The 20,733-nt window shown below is 48.7% G+C and overlaps 1 protein-coding gene across 19 annotated transcripts in view; it reads right to left on the reverse strand.

The window, feature by feature from the left end:
- Positions 1 to 269: 269 nt before the first annotated feature.
- Positions 270 to 20,733, reverse strand: part of RBFOX2 (RNA binding fox-1 homolog 2) — a 303,671-nt gene continuing 283,207 nt past the window's right edge. For 7 of the 19 annotated variants that reach the window (XM_078147138.1, XM_020982484.2, XM_020982480.2 and 4 more), the window contains 7 exons: positions 20,589 to 20,642; positions 20,372 to 20,467; positions 19,257 to 19,389; positions 12,811 to 12,853; positions 8,056 to 8,144; positions 7,540 to 7,612; positions 270 to 5,890 (listed from right to left, as the gene is read on the reverse strand). In XM_078147138.1, coding sequence (XP_078003264.1) covers positions 5,846 to 5,890; positions 7,540 to 7,612; positions 8,056 to 8,144; positions 12,811 to 12,853; positions 19,257 to 19,389; positions 20,372 to 20,467; positions 20,589 to 20,642 — 533 coding nt within the window. In that variant the 3' untranslated portion in view covers positions 270 to 5,845. Of the gene's footprint in view, positions 5,891 to 7,539; positions 7,613 to 8,055; positions 8,145 to 12,810; positions 12,854 to 15,696; positions 15,737 to 19,256; positions 19,390 to 20,371; positions 20,468 to 20,588; positions 20,643 to 20,733 lie in introns of those variants that run through there. The other 12 variants (XM_078147142.1, XM_078147133.1, XM_078147164.1 and 9 more) reach the window with 5 other exon arrangements.

Here is a 20,733-nt window from a genome sequence, read left to right on the forward strand (position 1 = left end):
CCCACCTTCCAACAAGGCTCCACCCAGCCTCCACTGGATGGCCTCTGCTGAGACGCCACTTTCCTGTTTCCAAGAGCACCAGAGTCCAACAAAAGCCCAGGAGTGTCCAGTTTTTCTGGCCTGGGTTTACCAACAGCTCCTCCTCCTTATGGCTTACGTTTAACTATTCATCTTTAAGACCAGAAAAAAACAGTCATTTTCTCATCCAAGTGCAATCCACCTTGGAGCTCTTGAGCCCATAAGGACCTGAGACAGAGGCGAGCCAGAGATGGGTGTTTCTCTCTTTTATTTAAAAACAGTGCTTCATTACCATTAGCAAAGGCCAAGGCAGTGCCCCTCCCTTGCGAAGAGTTTATAAAAGCCAGCAACGTGATCAATAATTTATACACATGGATAGTAATACAAAAAAGAATGAGGCAAAGCTAAAGATCTAACTACTCCGACCTTCACAATTCCAGCTACGTGATAATAATAGGAGTAACCCAATGAATACTGTATGGTCTGAAAGCTACTATACATTATGATACTTAACAAGAGGGGAGGGAGATTAGAGACCATCACAAAGCCCTGGGGTGCTTCTCTGGGGTTAGCAGGGAAACAGGACCCTAGGTGAGCAGCTCCGGGCGTCCTGGGAAGTGATGGGGTGGGGGTAGGGGGATGAAAGGAAGGAAGGAAGGAGGGAGGGAGGGAAGGCCAGGTGGTCAAATATACAAGCATCCCATTTGATGCCCCCTATGCCCCAAAGGTACCTGTTTTGCCATGGCAATGGGAGGGGGCAGGAGGAACTGCACAGAGGGGTGATTCAGTCACTGCCATGGAGGGCTGGAGGGAGAGGAAAGGGGGGGCAGTTCTGTGGCATTTTTAGTTTTGCAATGATTTGAACTGAAAAGCCCAGAGTCTCAGGTAGGTCAGCTGGGGGGGGGTGCAAGTGACCTCTACACTAGCTGTTATTACTCCGAAGCCCTAGCTTACATGTGCCGTCAGCCCCATGTTTCACTCCAGCTATTCACAAGCAGAATCATCACGAAAAAGAGAGAAGAGAGCAGGAGGAGAGAGAGAGAGAGAGAGAGAGAGAAACAAAACTACTCATATCCTTTAGGGAGAAAAAGGAGGATTCATTTATCACTCAATATACAATACAGCTAAACTGAGCTGCCAAAACACACATACACGCGCGCGCACACACACACACACACACACACACACACACACACACACACACACACACACACACACACACATGTGAACAGAAAAAAAATTCCAAAATCAAGAGAAAGACTGAGGCTGGGAGTCTTGATGGGGGATTGACATTCCTCAAAGTACATTAGGCCCCGGGGAACCAAAGAGAAAAAAAAAATGAAGCCCCCCCCACCCCCCAGTCCCCAGCACGAACCTCTCCTGGGAAGGGATGGGGGAGGGAAGGGAAAGGAGGCCCTTTCTTTTCTTTCACGCCAGTCTCAGATTCACCCTCATGGCACCGGCATTCTTCTACTACCAGGCACCAGGGCCCCTCCTCCAGGCTGGCCGTTTCCTTTAAAAGCAAGGTCTGGGTTTTGGCCGGTGGGCAAGTTCTCCAGGAGTTACCAAATCCCTGCCAACCAGCACTACCATGGCTGAATTGATCGACCGTTTTCCTGAGTAAACTTTAACTGGCTACAGTTGTGGTAACGTGGAGGAGAACTCACCCGCAACAGCCAATTACACAACTTGGGGACCCCCCCTCCATTCCTAGAGTACTGGATTTGGGAAGCAAATGACCTGTTGTGGTCAGGGCATCTTGAGGACGAGGTTCTGCCCTCAGCAAACCAGAGGGCAAACCCTGGCCCAGAGGCTGCCCAGCAGTCACTGCTCTTCCTTTGGACGAGTGATGATGAGGGGAGAGCGCTCACAAGGAAGGGGAGAGGAGGCAGTGAAGAGGGGCTTTAGGACAGTAACAGAGCCAAAAAATATAGTGTTTTATGCAATCGAGAATCAGGTTTCACTGGTGTATACTACAAATGGTCAACATCTTCAAGAGCATGACAGAAAAATAAAGACACACAGAAGTTTACATTTGACGTTCACCTTGTCCGCTATATTTTTTTCCTATTTTAAAACAGTGCAAACAGGTAACATACGTCTTAAAACCACCACTACCCAACCCTCCCCCCTCCCCCCCAACTTCCTTTCCTTCAGCATCCAGGGGGAAAAACCCATCCTTCAAAGGGCTCTGAGCTAGAGGGCTGCCAAAGGCAGCGGGAGGCCCAGCTCCTCCTCTTCGAAGCTGGGCCTGGCCAAAGGGGAGGACCTGTAGACTCCTTCCTCCATCCAGCCCCCTCCCTTCCTGGATTCCTGGCGCTCCCCACACTGTCTCCCACCGACCTCTTTACCCTGGGCAGAGGGAAGGGGACATTATTATGCCCTATTTGCATATTCTTGGGAATTATATGTTCCAAGCCCCATTTTTACGCCCCTAGCTTTCAAAGGCTGCTTAGTACAACTAATAAGTAATGGGATATCCCTACCGAACTTTGACTCATTCACTTCCTCTGACTCATTGAGAACAGCAGACCCCAGAGGGAGAAGGCATGAAGACATTTCGGCTCAGGGGCTGCCTGTCTCAAGAACTGAACCCCCAAAGTTTGGCTCATGGGTCTGGCTGCTGTTGCTGACCCGAACACAATGCTTTCCTTCCTTTTGTATTCTGCAACCACAACCTTCAAGAAGGCCAGATCCCATATGGCTAAAGCTAGGCAAATCTGAATGGTTCAATGTCCCACAGGGAGTTTGGGAAGGACCAGGAGCAGAGAGGTAAGAAGGGAGGGAGGGAAAGATGGGGTCTCATTGGAGGAACCCTACGTAATCACCCAGCTGCCAGAGGAAACAGTGGAGGGAGACTTCACTTACAGAGTCTGGACCAAGAGCTCTCCAGGGAGGCTGTCACTCACTCATTCAGGCAGAGTGGATCCACAAGGAAGGGTCTAGGGATTACCAACTGACCTCCTCTAACAAGCTGAGCAAGGATTCCAACCCTTGTCCTTCTCCCAACTTTCTTTTTAAAAAAATGAGAAGAGGAAAGAGGACCCACCACAAGGGTTTGAGGAACCTGCCTCTAGAAACCCCAGGGTTGGAGCTAGACCCCCAGCTGCCCTGGGGGGAGGCAAGGCCTCAGTTCTCAGCCTGACCTAGAACAACGAGAGGAAGACCAGTGCAGGAGCAGAGCTCTGCAGCCGGGTGCTTCTTGGGAAGTGAGCAGGAAGAGGTGCTCACAGGGCTATGTGAATGCAACACAAACCCACTGGAGAGACAGAGTCCGGCTTCTGGAGCCCACAGCCAGAACCAGCTGAACTGAAAGGCAGAGAGGAGAGCCTTGGCTCAAACTGCTGTCCCTAGGAACTGGGTTCTCTACTTTTCCCATCACGTCCCTTCTCTCCCCAGAAAGGAGATACAGGGGAGAAGCCTCTTTATGCTCTGCCCTTTCAGGCTGCTACCACTGCGGCACTGTTTGGGATCTTGGCCTAGTCTCGGATCCAAAGGACATTTTGCGGAAATGACACTGGATCGAATATGACACTAGATTGCTCTCAGACATCTGCTTTCATCAGTAAATGCTCCCAATCCAAAAAGGAAAAAAAAAAAGTCAAAAGAAGTAAAACAAAACCCACTTTCCCATTCTCTAGAGTTTGTGAAAGCCCCTGTCCCCCCTCCCAATTTTCAGTCTAACTAAAAGATTTATATACACACAACAAAAATTGTCTTAAGAGCAAACCAAACTTTGGCTTGGGGAAAAAAAAACTTAACAACAAACAAACCTAAAAAAAGAAAGTGGCCAATGGACTGGCAGTCTGGTGCCCCCTAGTTCTAGCTACTCCTGCAGAGAATGAGGAATAGCCCTTAGGCCTCTCCCATGCTCCGCCATGTCCCTGGCTGCCTTTCTCCTAGGAAGGACTGAGGAGGCAGAAGCGTTTGAAAGAGAACCAAGGCCTGTGTTGTGCTTTGGCCAGAGGACCACCCGGATAACTCTGCCCAGAGAGGGTGCCCAGCCCCAAGCAGCCTCGTGTACCTTCAGGGACACAGTCAGCTGACAGCCTGTGCTGTCGCAGGAGCCAAAACAACCCTAAAAAGCTCCACCTCTGGACCGCTCCCATGTGTGGCCTTCCTCTTGGGTGGAAAGTCACCCTAGTACCACTGGGGGAAGGCTTGGGAGCCATCTGATAGACCAGGATCTTTCCTCTTTCACTGATGCCTTATAGTTTGAGAATGCTGCAGAGTGCCTGATTTGACTGGTTAGTTAGCTAACAGCTGGAAGGGAAACTATTTCTCACCTGACAGGTATCATTTGTCCAACTGAAACCAGATATCAAGAACGACACCTTGCTGCCAAGGGCTGCTGGACTTCTCTTCCTGGCAACACGCAAGATCCCTGCTCTCAAAAGTCTTCCTTCCCCACCAGAAGGCAGGAAGGAACTCCGGGGGCCAAACTGGACATCCTGTAGTGTTAATGCTCACCGAGCAGTCCAGGTGCTCAGGTCTGTGTCTTTGGGGGATACTGAAAGGCTAGGGGAATGGCCACCAGGATTTGAGACTGTAGATTCAAGTGACTCACTCCTAAAGGCTCTGGAAGATGGAAATTCCTATGGCTTTAGAACTTTACACAGAGTGCCCCGGCCTGCCCTTCACAGGCCCTAGTTACCAGAGGGGGCTCCAGGGACGGTTTTGTTGGCCTGTGACATGTTGTGCTTCATTTTTTCCAACAGACTACTTTCCTGACTTAACAGAAGAGGTGGCAAGGGCGGCGGGGCGGGATTCTCTCTGAATGACAGTCATCAATCAGAGCAACCTTGTGGTCCTTTCCTTCTAGCTCTCTCCCTCCAGCCCCCTTTTGAAGTGACCACTCTTAACCCTCATATTCCTAGATCTAAATACACAGAGGCCAACACCTAGTCCGTCGTCCCTGGGCCCTAAATCCCTGGTATTGGTGGATATGGAAGCAAGGGTTTAAGAGAAGGAGATGGATGAGCTGAACTGAGGCCAAAGTAGAAAGTGGAATGAGCCCAGCAGCACTGCCAGGATTACAGGAAAGGAAAGAGAAAAAGAATAGCTTCCACACTCCAGAGTTCATCCGAAGGTCTGTTTCCTAATGAAGAAAACTTTTTAAAAATTCCCTGCAGCCTAGGGCAGGTATGGTGGTCTCGGCGCCAATCAGCCTTGTCTGTGCGTTATCAACATGGTTGTGGAGAGCACTGGATGGATATCAGCACTAAATAGAGAAAAGCAGAAGGGATGAGGAGAGAGGAAAGCGTCCATGTTACTCTCCTCCCTGCTGCCCCCTCAGCATGTGCATCCCAGCCACAGTCCATCAGGACTGCCCGCCAAAGACCAGAAACACAAAAGGCTAAGAGTCGGGGAAGGAGGGAACAGAGCCTCTTTCCCCACTTGCCAGTCCCACAACGGCTTGCTGGCCGCACCAGACTCACTCGGCAATTCTGCCTGTTCACTTCTGATTCACTGAATGGGTCACTTTCTAAAGTCTTTCCTTCCTCATTAACTGCCTCTTCCGTGACTGGCAGAATAAGCTACGCACGGACATACAGACATGGAAATGCATCATTTTTTTTTTACCACAGTTAAAAAAAAAAAAGAAAAATGCACAATCTTTGGAACAAAAGAATTAAAGGCAGAAATTTAAAGGAAAAATACATATTCAAAGAACATAGTGAGGTATAAAAAAGTATTTTCTTTTTTTTGTGTTTTTGTTTTTTTTGTTTTTCCTCTTCATCTTGCTATAGAGTTCCTCTAGGAGTACATATTGCAATAGCCAGGCCTCATGAATGGGGGGCTGTCCCGTCTGCGGGGTCACGTCACTTCAGTAAGGGGCAAATCGGCTGTAGCCACCTCGGTATAAACTCGCCTGCAGGAATGAAAGGGAGACAGAAAAAAGACAGCTGAGAAGGGGCCTCAGGAGAGAACCTGGAAAAGGTGTGTTAGGAAGGGCAGCTGCCTATGGACCCCAAGTCAACAGATCCCAGCTGGTCTCTTCTGACAAGGTCAGGCTTCTGCCTTTACACTGCGATGCTGAAACCAAAGTTCAGTAAATTTACTGCCGAGTCGATGTTCTCAAGGGATAAGTGAGAAAGGGACAAGGCACCTGTTCTCTTTTGTGCAGATTTGGGACATTAACTAAGTACAGAGGTTAGGGCGGGAGAGGTCTTCTGAGGGGGGGCAGGTCAGGTGCTCACAGCTGTCCGTCACCTGCTGAGGACCCAAGTCTGCTTCTCTCGGGGTACATGTCCTCCCTCTCTTCGCTTCTCCTCGAGACGCCCATGCTCATGTCTGGCATTTACAAAGCACTTTAGTGGGTAGCCTGTCCACCGTCCCGCCTCAGGCCATGTGTCAATTCATGCCACTAAGGCAGGTCCTCTCTGTCCTTCAGAACCGGGGCTGGCTCTTCTACGGTTCTATCCCTGTCACCTTCTCTCACCCTTTTATTCACCTGACCTTCCTGAATCAAACCCTCGAGGAAATGCATCCTAGGGGGGGTCCATGAGTCCAGGCAGGTTCTGGAAGCTTCTGACACTGTGTGAAGCAAGCCTGTTACCCCTGTCTGGACAGACCGAGCCCCTAGCAAGGACCTTTCTTCTCATCAGACATGGTCCAGGTCCCTGGTGCTCCCTCTCATGCATCTCTGGTAACTGAGAACAGACGCTTAAGTGGGCCAAAGCCAGGCTTCCTCTCTCATTTCCTTTCTCTGAGGCTCACAAGACGGCCCTGTGAAGTCTTTAGTTCACCCTTCGTGCTTATTTCTCTTTCAGTCTCTCACAAGGACCACAAGCTCGCCGATGCAGGAACTAGACGCACATCTTTGGTGACGATTCAGCGACAAGGCTCAGGTGTTCAGGGCCGTGCCACTGCCCTTCCCTGTCCAAAGCTCACAGAGCCCAGTCAGCTCCACGTCAGGATGAGGCTCTGTGGGCAGCTCTTTATTAACCTGCTGCCTTCCTATAAAAACAAAGTCACCACTTTCTGCTAACTCTGTGCCTTCCAAGGAACTCCCCAGTTTTACTTTAGTCAGAGCTTTGGTTGCTAATTAAAATGCCAGGTTCTGTCACCATGAGGAAGCATTATCACACAGCTTCCCCCTGCACCTTGGACGTTATTCAGCCTAACTCAGAAAGCCCCTGAGCCCTGGGGGGACCCTTCTTGATAATCTCCTAGTGGGCACACATTCTCCCCAAGGAGCACAGAGCAGATCTACCACATAAATGACAAAAGAAATGCCCAACATGTGAGGCAACAAAAGACACCATCGTGTTTCCTTTCTTTCTTCCTCACGGTGATGTCCCCACCTCTTCTCCTCCTGCTGCAGCTACGTGACCTACGGGGCTCACCCCCAACAGACACAAAGGGGCAGCAGGAGGTACATTTTCAATACCTCACCTGGCAAGGAAGTCAAGGCTTTTCTTGTTATCCACTGAATCTTTTACCATCCTGGGTCTTTTGCAACTCGGAAAAGAAAGAGAGGAAGAAAGGAAAAGTCCAAAAGAAGAAAAACCAACTTACCACAGCGCCAACTCCGTAGCTAGCGGCAGGGGCAAGGGCATGGTAGGGGTCTGCTGTATAAACCCTGCCGTAACTGAGGAAGAGAAAAACAATCAGTCCCTTTACAGAGAGAGAGAGAGAGAGAGAGAGAGAGAGAGAGAGAGAGAGAGAGAGAGAGAGAGAGAGATATGGCTCAAGGACATGAAGAGTGGGTTTGGGCCTTATATGTATGAGAGCACCAGTGGCTGAGGTGACCACATTGGACCAATCCTGGCAGGAGGAAGCTACCGATGCTTCCCACTCTTATATGCGTTTTAGAGAATGCTGGGGTCCTGGCGATATGTGCACTTGGGGCTCAGGATCAAAGGGGGAATAAAGGAAGGAAGATGGACCAGAAGTCCTTCGGCTAGGATCAAGGGCTCTGACAATGGGGCGTGGCAGAAGTTGAATGGACCAAGCCCTTTTCTGGTTCTGGATGGAAGGGTGGGCACTTTCAGCATCGCCTTCCCGGCGACGGCCCCAGCTCTCGCTACGTACCCGTCACTGTAAGCAGCGGCAGCGGCGGCAGCGGCTGTGGCTGCTGTCGCGGTAGCAGGTTGTGCATATCTGTAGGCTGCATATCCACCCTAAAGGAAAGAGAAGAACTGACTTTACAGAGACCTCTCCCCACAAAGGGGTAGATGCATACACACGTGCACGCGCGCGCACACACACACACACACACACACACACACACACACCCCCAAGGAAAGGAAATGTTTCAAACTGCATTCGTTCCCATGTTTTCCTTCTAGCAGAAAAGTCAGCTTCACTCTAGGCCTGGCTTTGCCCCTCTTTTCCGGCAGCACTGACTCCTTATATGAACCAGGTCCATTCATGGAAGAGTTATCTCCTTGTCTTTGTTCCAGGTTTGGGGAGGGAGATACTGGTGAAAAGTATGACTCCTTCTCCAAAGGGAAACTTCGACGTGCAGAACAGAGGTGCCAGGTGTGTGTGTGTGTGTGTGTGTGTGTGTGTGTGTGTGTGCGTGTGCGTGTGTGGTGGGAGACCCTGAAGGCTGTGGGGCACTTGCTGAGCACAGGCTGTGCTAACACTCTCGGCCCAAATACTGATGGCTTCTGAAAACAGGGCAGGGCAACAGTCCAGCGTTTGGAGACAAGCTCCTATCTATTCCTCAGCCTCGTTGCTTCTCAGGGCTCCCTGAAGCTTTCTGCTTCTTCCTCTGAACTTTCCATTTTGTTTCATTACACAAATGACAGTTCACAAAAAGGGCCCCACTCTTTCCTCTGACTTTACTCTGATTTCGGAGGGGTACTTCAGCTGCACATTTGTGTCCCCAACTGTCCTTGTTAGTGAGTTAAGAGAAAATTATATAGCAAAAATCTACCCCAAATCAGTGAGGGTCTGCATTCTTACGACAGAAATTCTCTGAAATTCGTTTACTAGTCAAACTTTTTTTTCTCAGCTCTTTGGCAGACAATGGGCCATTGCAAATTGGTGTGTGTGGTTGTGTATGTGTGTCTGTGTGTGTGTGAGAGACAGAGAGAGAGAGAGAGACAGCAAGAGGGGGAGGAAGAGGGAGAGATGGCAACCATTTCACTGATCACAAAAAAGGCTTTGAACGGGGCTTTTGTGAGGGATAGAATGGTCTCCTCCCAAACACAGGGAGGCAGGGAGATGTTTAAAGTGTTTATTCAGCAGGCACACAGGTGATGCTCTATCTAAGGTGATTTTATGCTCTGTAGAAGAAATGTGGGCATTCTGGTAAATACACTTTCAAGAAAGGGTTCTATCACAGCAATCTCAACATTGTGGATGAGTTTCCCAAAAGCTGACAACCATGTGACCACCCCCGGGGGCCAGCCCTGGACTGAATCCCCAGCAGGCTCCCACTGGCCCTGGAGGCAATCGCTCAGTTGGCCGATTTTATCATTCACCACCGATTCCCAAATGCTGGGGAAAAGGGACAGCCTGGAACTGGGGAAACTGGAAGGATGAATTATGTCTGCTGCCCTGCTTTTCCAATTACACTGTTTGTTAATCAATACACTGGTGACAGAGAGTGGATTCAGACTCATTCTCTCTGAGCCTCCTGTGAGCCGGTCAGGTCTACAAAGGCAGAGGACTATTTCCCCAAACGTTCCCTAACAGATTCTAATGAGCAAATATCACGGCTTTTACGGAACATGAGAACAAAATGCAGTTTGAAACAAAAAGCTTCCTGTCATCACCTCTTAACTGAAGTTTATCCTCAAAAGGAAGAGGGGTAAAGACTGGGTTCAGGCGTGGGAGGGAGTATGGCACCACGTTTATTAATCACATTAAGAACTAAGCATGCTGACATCTGGAGCTAAAACAACCAGCAAAATCACCACGTTCAGACTGTATTGGCTAGACTATCTATCCCAGCATTCTCTTGGGACAGCCGTTTGCCCTAGGCGCTACCACAAGCTTGGTGAAGTCACAGCCTCGATTACTAGAGCGTGCAGCCACAACGACCTGGTATTACGGAGACAGTCAGTCACCACTGGAGTTAACATTCCATCCCCTAACAACTGGCCCCTCCCCAGCCCGAGAGAATGGGAAGTCCTGCCCACCCTAGCCCCTGGTCCCACACCACAATGTTAATAATTATAACAAGCAATAACCCATCTGTTATATCAGAGAAGGGAACAGAGACTCCACTGAGAGATTTAGAGTGAGGTGCTAACATGTCTTCAGCTGACTGCACGAACAAACAAACAAAAAGAGGAGAAATAATCCATTGGATATATGGAGTCATGAAACAGCTGATGTGTATTGCTCTGAACCATGCACTGATGCAAAAATGAAGCAACCATTAATAAAAATTAAAAAGGACATATGTATTTACACACAATCAGACCTGTCCGATCTGAAGCTGTTTGCAGAGTCTATCTGTGTATGATTTGAAATAAAACAAAGAGTGGGAATTAGCACGGCCCAATCGTTTCCAATGGAGTGGAACATGTGGACAGCTTCAGGGAACTCTGGGATGTGAATCAAACGGGCCTGGCTGAGGCCAAGCCAAAGAGAAACTGCCTTCTGAAAAGGGACGGCTTTCCCAATCCTTCGTCTCTCTTCCTGCATGCCTGTGGCTGCTCCGTTTGGGAGCCAACCCTACACTCTCGCACTGTTTTCTTCTCTCCAACATTGCGGGATGCTGTCCTGTAGGACTCCCAGGTAACTGTGACCCCTACAAAACCTGCCCATGGCTCTTTCCTGACCCATGGTTTGGTAAGTAGGCCAAACTATTATTCTACACTAACTTCTGTGCTTTTTCCACCACCCCCTCCTACCAGTAACATTGTACTTGTCTCCATTCAGAAGTGGCCCCAAACTCCTGCTATGTCTCTCTCCTTCACACCCCAGACTTTGCCTTCACCTCCAGCTTTGCCAGAGGGAAGAAGAGGGGCAGTGTGGTAGCACTGCAGAAAGAACTGTGTCACCACCCCTGTGACCCTGGGAGAAAGTCATTCTACTTCACTGCCTCAGTTTCCTCATCTGTAAAATGAGGGAGACAGATGACATCATCTGTAAGGCTCCTCTTAGCTCTTAATCCTATGAGCCTGAATTGCTACTCTCAGAGTTCCTACCCATAAAGACCTCTGAGGTTGAGCACAGGGATCACATTTTAAATTTCCTTTCTACCTAATGACTGTTGATCCCTGTGTCAGTGATAAATGTCCCTTGCAGTCCAATGTCAGAGCTGAATCTAACCAGAGTGAATATCATATAAAGGGCTCAATTTCCACCAAAGTGGAACCTTCCCAACATAAACTGTATCTGACTATCCCCTTGTCGGGCCTATCTGGCATGTTCTCCCTTGCTTCTGGTTTTACCCAATCTTTCAATGAACTTTTTGTTTGCTTTTAGGTCTGCAGTGAAATAGGACTTTGGGAAGAGTGTGGTATCAGGCACCCTCCCCTCCTTCTCCCTGCAGCGAGAGCCCTGGGGAAAGAGGTGGCTATTTGGAGGCCTACGAGCAAAAGGAGATCTTGCAAATGATGTCCAGGCTACACTGGGAGGTCAGAGGGACAGAGGGTGAAAGGGAAAACAACAAAGGAGCTTAGGAAAAAGGCGCTCCCATCGTGGGCAGAAATGATCGTGGGTGTCTGGGAGGCTTCTCTTGCAAGCTAAACATGTACACAGGGCCTTTGGGGTTGGAGCCAGGATTATGTGGCCACATATTGATTTTTCTGTAGCATGTGAACAGCGCTACTGGAAATGGACAGGGCAGCTGTTAACAGAAGTTCAAACAGTTCTTCCAAACCAGAGGCACCAAGATGTCTAGTTTGGTGTGGACTGATTCATCCAAAACCCAAATAAATTATCTTAGAGAAGGGACTGGCTATGACCCACTTGGGTCTATAATACTTCTTATATTTAGGATCATGACATCAGAAGATGAACTAACTCACTGACAACACCCAAGAGGAAGGGTGGTCTGGTGAAGGGGGTTAGACTTGGGTTGGGGGAGGCCTGGACTAAAATCCTGGCTCTGACACAAGACCGGTGTGACCACAGGCAAGTCATTTCCCCCGTCAAGGCCTTACTGTCCCTTGTCTGTAAAATGGGGACAATAATTCTTCTGCTCTCTGCTCCATAGGGTTAAAGCAATGGGCATTATTCTTTCCTATCACATCTGAGTCTTATGGCCTACCCCCAAACTAAGTAGACTCTGATTCTTCTCCTATTTCTAGCTCCCCATGCTATGACTAGACCTTCTTTCAGTTCATCATTACACCCTAATCTCACTGTCCTTCCTGAGAGACATGAGAAAACAGAATGGTGAGGAGTGGGGTGTGCAGGTCTCCTGAATTCGAGTCCCTGCATGCCTGCTCTATTGGGGGCAGAGGTAGACCACAGGCCCCTGCATTCTCACTGTGAGTGCTCATCTCAGGGGCTTGGGACCCAAAGTGCTTCTGGCCATTCCCTCGCCTTCCCACGCCTGCTCTCCTCCCTAAGAGGGGGACAATCAGGACCCTGGTCTGATGTGCTGAGACACCAAACAAAAGGGAACCGTGGATAGAAGTGAGTGATGAGCGGAAGGGGTGGCAGCGATGGGAGCGGGGGCCTTTCGGCTGCCTGGGCCCATTTTGTGGACGAGACACGGCTCTGCACAGTGCGGAGGCCACGTGCTCCCAAGTCTCCACTGTCCAAAAAAAGCCTCTGTTCCCATCTCTAATGTGGAGCTGGAATGGTTAGTAGAATTCAATTTTTCCACTGCAATCCACAATCTGATTGGTTGGCAGGTCACACTGGCACTCCTACCTGAGGTATTTTAGCGCTAATGATTGGTTCCTGTAAGACTATTCTATAACAGAACACAGGGAGAGCAGTTCAAAAAAACACAGCTGTGGAAGGAAACAATCATACAAGCGGCCGCCAAGGGCCCAGCCAGCCTTTTCTTTTCCTGGATGCAAGCATGCTTTTCACGGACAGAGCCGAGTCTCCGGAGCAGTCTGCAGCCCAGCCGTAGGTGAATCAGGGGGAGCTGCTCTTGCCCTCCTGGCCGAAAGGAGAAGAGCTGTTTGCCTGCCTCCTGCCCGCCTCCCTCCCGCCTGCCCCAGGGAGGGCCTTTCCAAAGCACAGACACATGGCTTGATTGGCCTCCAGAGGAGAAGGGATCGTGAAAGAAATGCTAGGCCTTTCAAGGGAAGAAGATGGTTTGCAGGGATGGTTGCCCCAGGATAGAAAAGGAGAAGGAAAAGAAGGTCCATAATTCATATACTAAATTTATGACAAAGGAAAGCTGAAACAACTGAGGAAAAATAAAGCAATCACCCTGGCCTCTCCCCAAACTCCCTCCTCTGCCTCTTGTGTCCCTTTTTTGACCTTGAGTGGCCACCTCATGAAGGCAGGCAGAAGGATCCCAAGACAAGCTGGCGCGGAGCAACTGGTAGCATGGGAGACGAGGGGAGGGGCCTCATGGTGAGCTAGCAGCCCTTGGCTCTTCTGTCCAGTGCAGCAGGCCACAGTATCCTACTGACTTCCCTTAGCTGACCTCCTGGACCTTAGCCCACTGACTCTGGTTTTATTCTCAGGGTTCAAGCCCATTCTAGAATTTGTACACAGAAGGGTTCTTAGCCAGGGGTCTGTGAATTTGTTTTTAGAAAATATTTGGATACCTTTGAAATCCTACGCATTTGTTTTACGCATTGAAAGGGTAGGCCGGTTTCACCAGACCACCTGTCCAAGGAGTCCATGACGTAACCAAGGTCAGGAACTCCCACTCTAATGGTGGCTCAGCAATGCCCATCTGGTCAGAGGGCAATCACATTGCTCAAGGAACAGTGTCATCTGGTCCCAAGGAAAAGTTTTGTTAAGACTTATAACAAAGGAGGGACATGTCCAGGAGGTGACAGGCCTCTGCATGCTGTCTGCACAGCGTGGTTAACCCAATATATGCAGTGTCGTATCTACAGAGCTAGAAGAGTCCTTAGAGGCCACAGAGTCCACTCTCTTCATTTTACAGAAGAGGAAACAGAGAGATAAAGGGATTTTAAGCAAATAATGGATAGCATTTAAGTAAATGTGTGTAGCAAACAGAAAATCTGAGAGTTAAAAAATGTAAGAGGAAATCAAATTTATTAATATTTTATCTCAGTACCCAAATGTAAGGCATTTGTCTCCACAGACCAATTCTGGGGGACTCTATTTAGGAACACAGGTGTTTCATGAAAATGTGTATGTCGGAACATGGAAGATGTCCTGTGTAAATGTATACATAGCGAATTGAGCGACTGGGCTTAAGGAGGGATCCATTCTCCCTAACCTCAAGGTTCACTGTGAAACAAAAAGGAAGAACAAAAGAGGTTTCTCACTGTTTTCTATGCTGAGAGGAGCAGAAGCCACAGAAGAGTGTGAACTTTGAGCAAGTCTGTGCACACAGATGTGTTGGGTGTGGCCCACTCAGGCCCACCTTGGAAGGCCATGCTGTGAGCAGTGAAGCTCTGTTCCACCAACTACCAGAGACGGTGCTCGCCATCTCTCCCTCTATCCAGCTGAAGCCCACCTCCCAGCATTTTAAGCTATGCTATTCTAAAAGTCCACAAGTTGTGACATCCCACGTGTCTCTGAAGGACTGGGCAAAGACATTCTTACACAAGGATCCTGATTTCCAGAAAAGCCCAACTTGTTCTCCCTGAGTTACCTCCTAAGGTAAATTCTGGTTGACTCTAATGATCCAGGGAAGACCCCCAAGGCCTCAGGAAGTCAAAATACTGCCAAGGGGGCACTTTTCCCTTCCTGATCCATTATGACACAGTTCCAATTCTATCCAGTAAGAGTGTGGACCAGGAAGTCCTATAGACAAGGGATACGAGGTGAGAGTCCAGTCACATGTGACATATGTCCAGAAAAGACGCCCCTTGGCTGAACCATCTCTTCATGACCAAGTGTTTGCAAGGTTCTGCCACATTAAGTGTCCCACTATTTCACTTCTTCTGAAGGACTTTAAAGGAAAGGGACAACCTAGGGCTGGTCTGGCTTTCCTCGGGTCAAGGTCCAAACTGAAGCTCTTAAATGCATTGCACTGATGGTATTATAATACCCTTGGACTCATCATGACTCTCCCAGTTCTTCTTCAATAGAGTAACAACTTATCCTCTTAAACTTAGGGGAACATAAAGGTCTAAGGCTTTAGTATCTACTGCACAAATCAAGACCAAAAATACTTAAAGAGGGAGAGAAACTGAATAGGAAGGAAAGAAATGGGAAGCAGAAAGGGTAAGGAGGAGGAGCAAGGCTGAACCAGTCCTGTTATTTAAGTAGGCAAATTATACAAAGTTACATAGGAGGAAGGAAGAGAATTTTTCAATTAGCTAATCATCTCTCGGGTAGCTTAGTGATCCAGACAATGCCTGTGCATGAGGAAAGGAGAAGAAAATGTTCAGTGAACTGACCCTGGCAATCAATGATCAGGAAACCCAAAGGCTCACGTCTTTCTTGCACCCAGGGGGCAAGCGCAGGGACAGAGAAGCATGCTTGCATTCTTAACTATATAAATATTGTTGTCTATGTCCACAAGGAAGAGGAAAAATCAAAGTAAATAAATTATATTCCAAAAAACCAAACCAAACCAAACCAAACCAACAGAAAAAAAAAAGGCTGGCTCATCAGGGGTTGGGGTGAGAAGGCCCCGGTGTGTGTACTTACATAGAGGTCAGCACCGTAAAATCCGTCCTGGTAAACCACACTGCAGAAAATCCACACAAAAACAAGACCAAAAAAACAAAAGAACAGAAACACGTTCCGGTTATTGAGGACGGCAGCATGCACATGCGCTGTACACAGGCAGGTGATGTATGAATCCACACCCTGGGCTCAGGGGCTGGGGCAAGGGGGAGGGACCTCATGGGCTCACACCCCTGGGGCTGGGGGGCCTTAGGGTGTTCTCTGGGACATGCAAGGAGAGGGCGAAGTCCACAAAGCTGGGAACAGGAAGCTGAATGTTCCGTGGGGAAAATAAGGGTCAGACTCCAGAGGGAACCCTGTCACAGAGGTGGTAAAGTGGAAACATTTTTACCTAACTCCAAAATATTTTGAATAAATATAATGCTATCATGAACAAAACAATAATAAAGGCCTTTAGGAAAAGGGTTTCATGTGGGGAAAAAAGCTCAAACGCCCCCAAAGGGCTGTACTTATATGCAAAGCAAGGTTCAGAATGACACTGAGTATCTTGTTTTCAGTTTGGTGGCGACATTTAAAAATATAAGCTTTTGATATCCATACATCACCTGCTTTTACCCTGCACATTAGACATGCGATAAGATCTGGCTGATCACACAAGCATGCAAAGTATTATTATTCAGCATTTTAAAGAACCAATGCAACGCCTCAGAAAAACAAGTCAATCAATTCTGACCAAAGTAAACAGAGGAATGTAATGAAAAACAAAACAAAACACAACCAAAAATACCCACAATGCATTGCTTTCACAAGCAGAGGTAATGAGCTAAAAAAAGTTACGGTGATTGGTCCAAGGCCTAAGAAGGAGAGGAGCGGTGGGGACCCCAGCTAGTAACCACAGGACCCAAAGAGGGAAGGAGCTGCAGGGAGGCCTGCAGGGTCATTTCTGACTACGTGGCTTTCTCAGGGCAGCGAGAAGGTGGCAGCTTGCCAGAGAGAAAGTCCGGGGACTCAGAGTGACGGATGGCGCTGATTTTGTTTCTGGGCAACACCAGACTGGTGTTTTACAAGTGAAATTCGAACCTTTTAAGGTGTTTGTGTGTGCACAGGGACTTGCCAAGGCTCTCACTCTTGGGCCTGGAGGAAGGAGACACAAGCCTGGGCTATCTTCTTCATGCCTCGAACACAAGCAACGCTAGCGTCCAGGTCAAACTACAGAAGGCGGGAACACTCTCTTGTGTACACAGAGGAGCACAGCAGGGCGGCCTGGCCCTGGAACCACCTGCTTCCTGTAGACAGAGCAGGCTGAGCCCTATTCCCTGCTATGGCCTGAGCTCCACAACTCGGAGCTTTTGCTGGGGAAGGCAAGAAGAGTGGGGCTCAGGGGTCACAGGAGAGAGAAAGCATGTCTGACTGCTGCTTCTGCCTCTGGCTAGGAGGCCCCTTCACTAGGACTCAGCTTCTGAGGGTCTGCTCACCCCTTCCATGCTAGTCTACAATCTCTCAATTTCAAAAGTCAGTTCTGAGTTTACACAGACAAGGCAACACCAATCTAAGCTGCTTTATGAGGGACAGATGAGCAGCCTGTAAGCAGAAGGCTAGAAAACGCACAGCAAGGGAATCAGACCTGACTGATTCCAGGGAAGCATCTCTGGCTGCTTCTATGAAGGGGATTAAGGAAAGCCTTCACAAACTTCTTATTTCAGAGAAAGGTGGCGGAACCTGGATCATGCCCAGAATAAGACATGGCCTCTATTTCATCATCCCTGGAAAATCTAACTAGTAAGATTATAAGATTCTGTTTGGGAAGTCACTATGAGTGCCATCCAGTTCTTAAGACAAATCCGGGTAGGCCACTGTCATCTTTCTAATGTAGCAAGTCTGTTTCGTAAAAGAGAAATATGAAATCAGTGTCTGACGTCAGGCACTCAAGTCAGTGGGATCTGGCATAAACATGAGAGAAGATGGAACACTCGAGAGCTCAGGCTTTCAGGTTTTGTCAACGTACAGAAATGACCTATTGAATGCACTAAAAATGAATTATACATTTAGAAGAGTGAGCTCAGAGGATTATTAAAACAAAATGTTCCTAGCAAGCTCCAGGTGGGCGGCTTCACTTTGAAATGCAATGATGATGACTCTTGTGGACTGACAAGAGAGACAGCCCAGAAACTCATTGCCTAGGTAGCAGCACAACTGAAAGACTTCTAAGGGCTTCCTGGTGAAATACTATGTGTCTTTTATTAGTTTCTTTGGAAAGAGAGGATGTCAGCAGCCAGAAGTTAGAGAACAAAAGATAAAAAATAAAGTTAGTGGCAGCAAAGGATGGAGATGGTGAAACGCATGGTGATGGAACCCTGGAAAGCTGTGAACCGCAGCGTCAGTTTCATGACTCTGTGGCGGCTTCTTTCAGACAGCTGCTGTGGCCTGCCCACGTCAAGGTGCACATGTGCCTTATCTAGCGCTGGGCCATGAATACTGCCGCCAAGAGGTGGTTTTACCATACACGAGGAAGACTCTGGCTGTTGTCCCTAGTCCCACTGACCCATTCGGTCCTAGTCAAACAAGTAAAACTCTAGCTTGGAGAAGACAGACAACAATGGTGGCTCTTCCCCGTGACGTCCATCCTTCCGGCCAGGCAGCAGACAATAGTGCCGGGGCCACTATGTGCATTCCCTAGTGAGAACTGGAAGGACAGTCCCTTTGTAGGTGGGGATAAGATGAGTATCCTAACTGGTACGTCCATGAATCCAAAAGAGAACAGCCTTGGAGTAAACTAACTCACAAAAAGCCCTCTGCCCAAAACCCCATGCTCTTTCAACTCGGCATCAAGAAATAGCCCAAACAGAACCTGCCACCTTCACTCTTCCTCCCAGCTCAGGAACGGTGGATTTGTTGGCTGCTAGGGAGCCCTTCCGCTGCGTGAGGCACCCTCCATACAAAAAAGTCAAAGGGTGAAGGACGCTCAGCCATGTCAGGAATGTTGCCCTCATTCGAAAGGCACTTGCAGTTTAATTCCTCCTACTTCCCCCTTTCCCTTCATTCAAATGGATTTCGTTGATCTTTGAATTAAACTCTTTTAAATTCGTCTCCTACGAAGAAAGCAAACCCACTGTGGACAGCCAGCTCTGCCGCTCCCCACGTAGGCAGCACAACCCAGCGGGATGCCACGGAACAGGCTCAGCCACAAGATGGTGTGGGGGAAAGAGTGGAGAGCAGATGCATCTGTGGCCTATGGCCTGGAGCGCTCGGTTTCGTTTTCTTCAGACACAAGTGTTATTCCACAATCGTGCGATGCTAAGTGAACGCCATGCCAACACACTGCTGGTAAACACCAGAAGGCGGGGGCTACTGTCTTAAGCCACCACCAAGAAGGCTTAAGGTTATCCAAATGAAGCTTTAAATAACCAATTGACAGTGAATTCAGGTTTGGGTTCTGATGATGTCACATTCTGGTTCAGACCATCCAATCACCACATTTTGCTAAGTACGAGGCACTGTGTTAGGAACTGTGCAAGAGGGCTACAATTCATGTCCAGTTGCCTACTGGGGGAATTCATGTGATTGTGGAAGCCGGTGCTTACCCTGGATAGGCAGGGATGGCTGTTGGAGGTACCGCTCGGACTGCACCATACACTGTCCGCCCTCGACCCCTTAGGTGGGCTCCTCTGAATGCGGCTGCCGTGGTGGCTGCGGTGGGGTAAGGGAAGCCAGGAACTGCAGGGGAAGACAAGGAACAAGATGAGAGAACTCCTATCTTCTCTTCACTAGGAGAACATCTGCCCATCCTGGAAGAGGGCCCAGGCTCGGCCCACAGATTCTCCGCAAAGATGCTATGGACAAACAACATCTCTTGTGCCACTCTGGGGCTCTTAAGGAGACAGAGATGTGCAGCCTGAAAAAAATGAAGGCTTCCATGACAAAGCATCAAAAACAGTGATCACCTCCACCCCTGGTGACCCACAGGCCAGGAAGCAGGACTCCCTGCTACCACACATGCCAGGAGAGGACTTGGGGAGGCCTTTTAAACCAGACTTAGCGTAAGCTCTTTGACCGGCTAATGACGATGCTTGTCGACATCCACCATATTATATACTCGGTAACAAGCTTTCATCAAAAGAACCCCTTTTTTGTATGTAATTAAGTGGCTTGATAAGTATTTCCTCTCATTAATGCTCACAATATCCCTCTGAGATAAGACAGGGGTCATAAACTTTATCTTCACTCCTTACGGTTAGTTCAAACCCAGAAAAGGGGAGGATGCAGGATGCCCTCCTATGCCCCTACTCATCTATCCTTTCAAGAGGCAGAAATTCATGCAGGGGCCAGTTTATGGGAAGCTAATCACCTTCTAGCAAACACGTACAGGTATGAGATTCATGGCCTCTGGCTCCTGTCTGATCACACTGTATGCTATAGAAAGTTGGCTTAGGGCAAAATGACATTTAAGTTCCAACAGAACTGAGAAAATTGATAGCTCCAGGAAGTCACTGTGAGACAAGAAGCAAACGAGACACTGAGGACTGCAAGCCCGGGGTAGGGGACAGCTTTAGAGTGTGTGAGCTGCACCAAGGGGAAGGGTTCTAGAGACCTCCCGCCATGCTCACTCCCCCACCCCTGCCCTGCCCCAGGCCTCCGGCTGCACATGCAGCACAGGTAGGCTCAGTGCCAGGGGAAGCTCATGGGAGGTGTTACTTACTGATGAGAGGAATGTAAGTGTTGATTCCCCCTCTTCCCGACAGGGGCACTGCCGCATCATTGCCTAGCGACACATCTGCTTGAAAACTGGAGGCTGCTTTTGGGTTTAAAAGAACAAAGGAGAAAGAGGGCAAGAAACATGAGAAAGAGGGAACACACCTAAAACCAGCAAACACCACTTTGAGCAAAGGGCAAAAAAGGGAGCGTAGGAGCCCTACCTGCATATAACTCAGGGCCATAGACGGCTCCAACCACTGGGCTCAGCTTCCAACCTGAAATGGCAAAGAGGACAGGCATGACAGGAGTCACAATAACAAGGTTTTAAGACTTACAAAGCACTTCACACAGATGATCTCATTGAAC

This window comes from Phascolarctos cinereus, unplaced genomic scaffold (genome assembly GCF_003287225.1).
Source record: "Phascolarctos cinereus isolate Bilbo 61053 unplaced genomic scaffold, phaCin_HiC Scaffold_1;HRSCAF=81, whole genome shotgun sequence".
Taxonomy (NCBI): Eukaryota; Metazoa; Chordata; class Mammalia; order Diprotodontia; family Phascolarctidae; genus Phascolarctos; species Phascolarctos cinereus.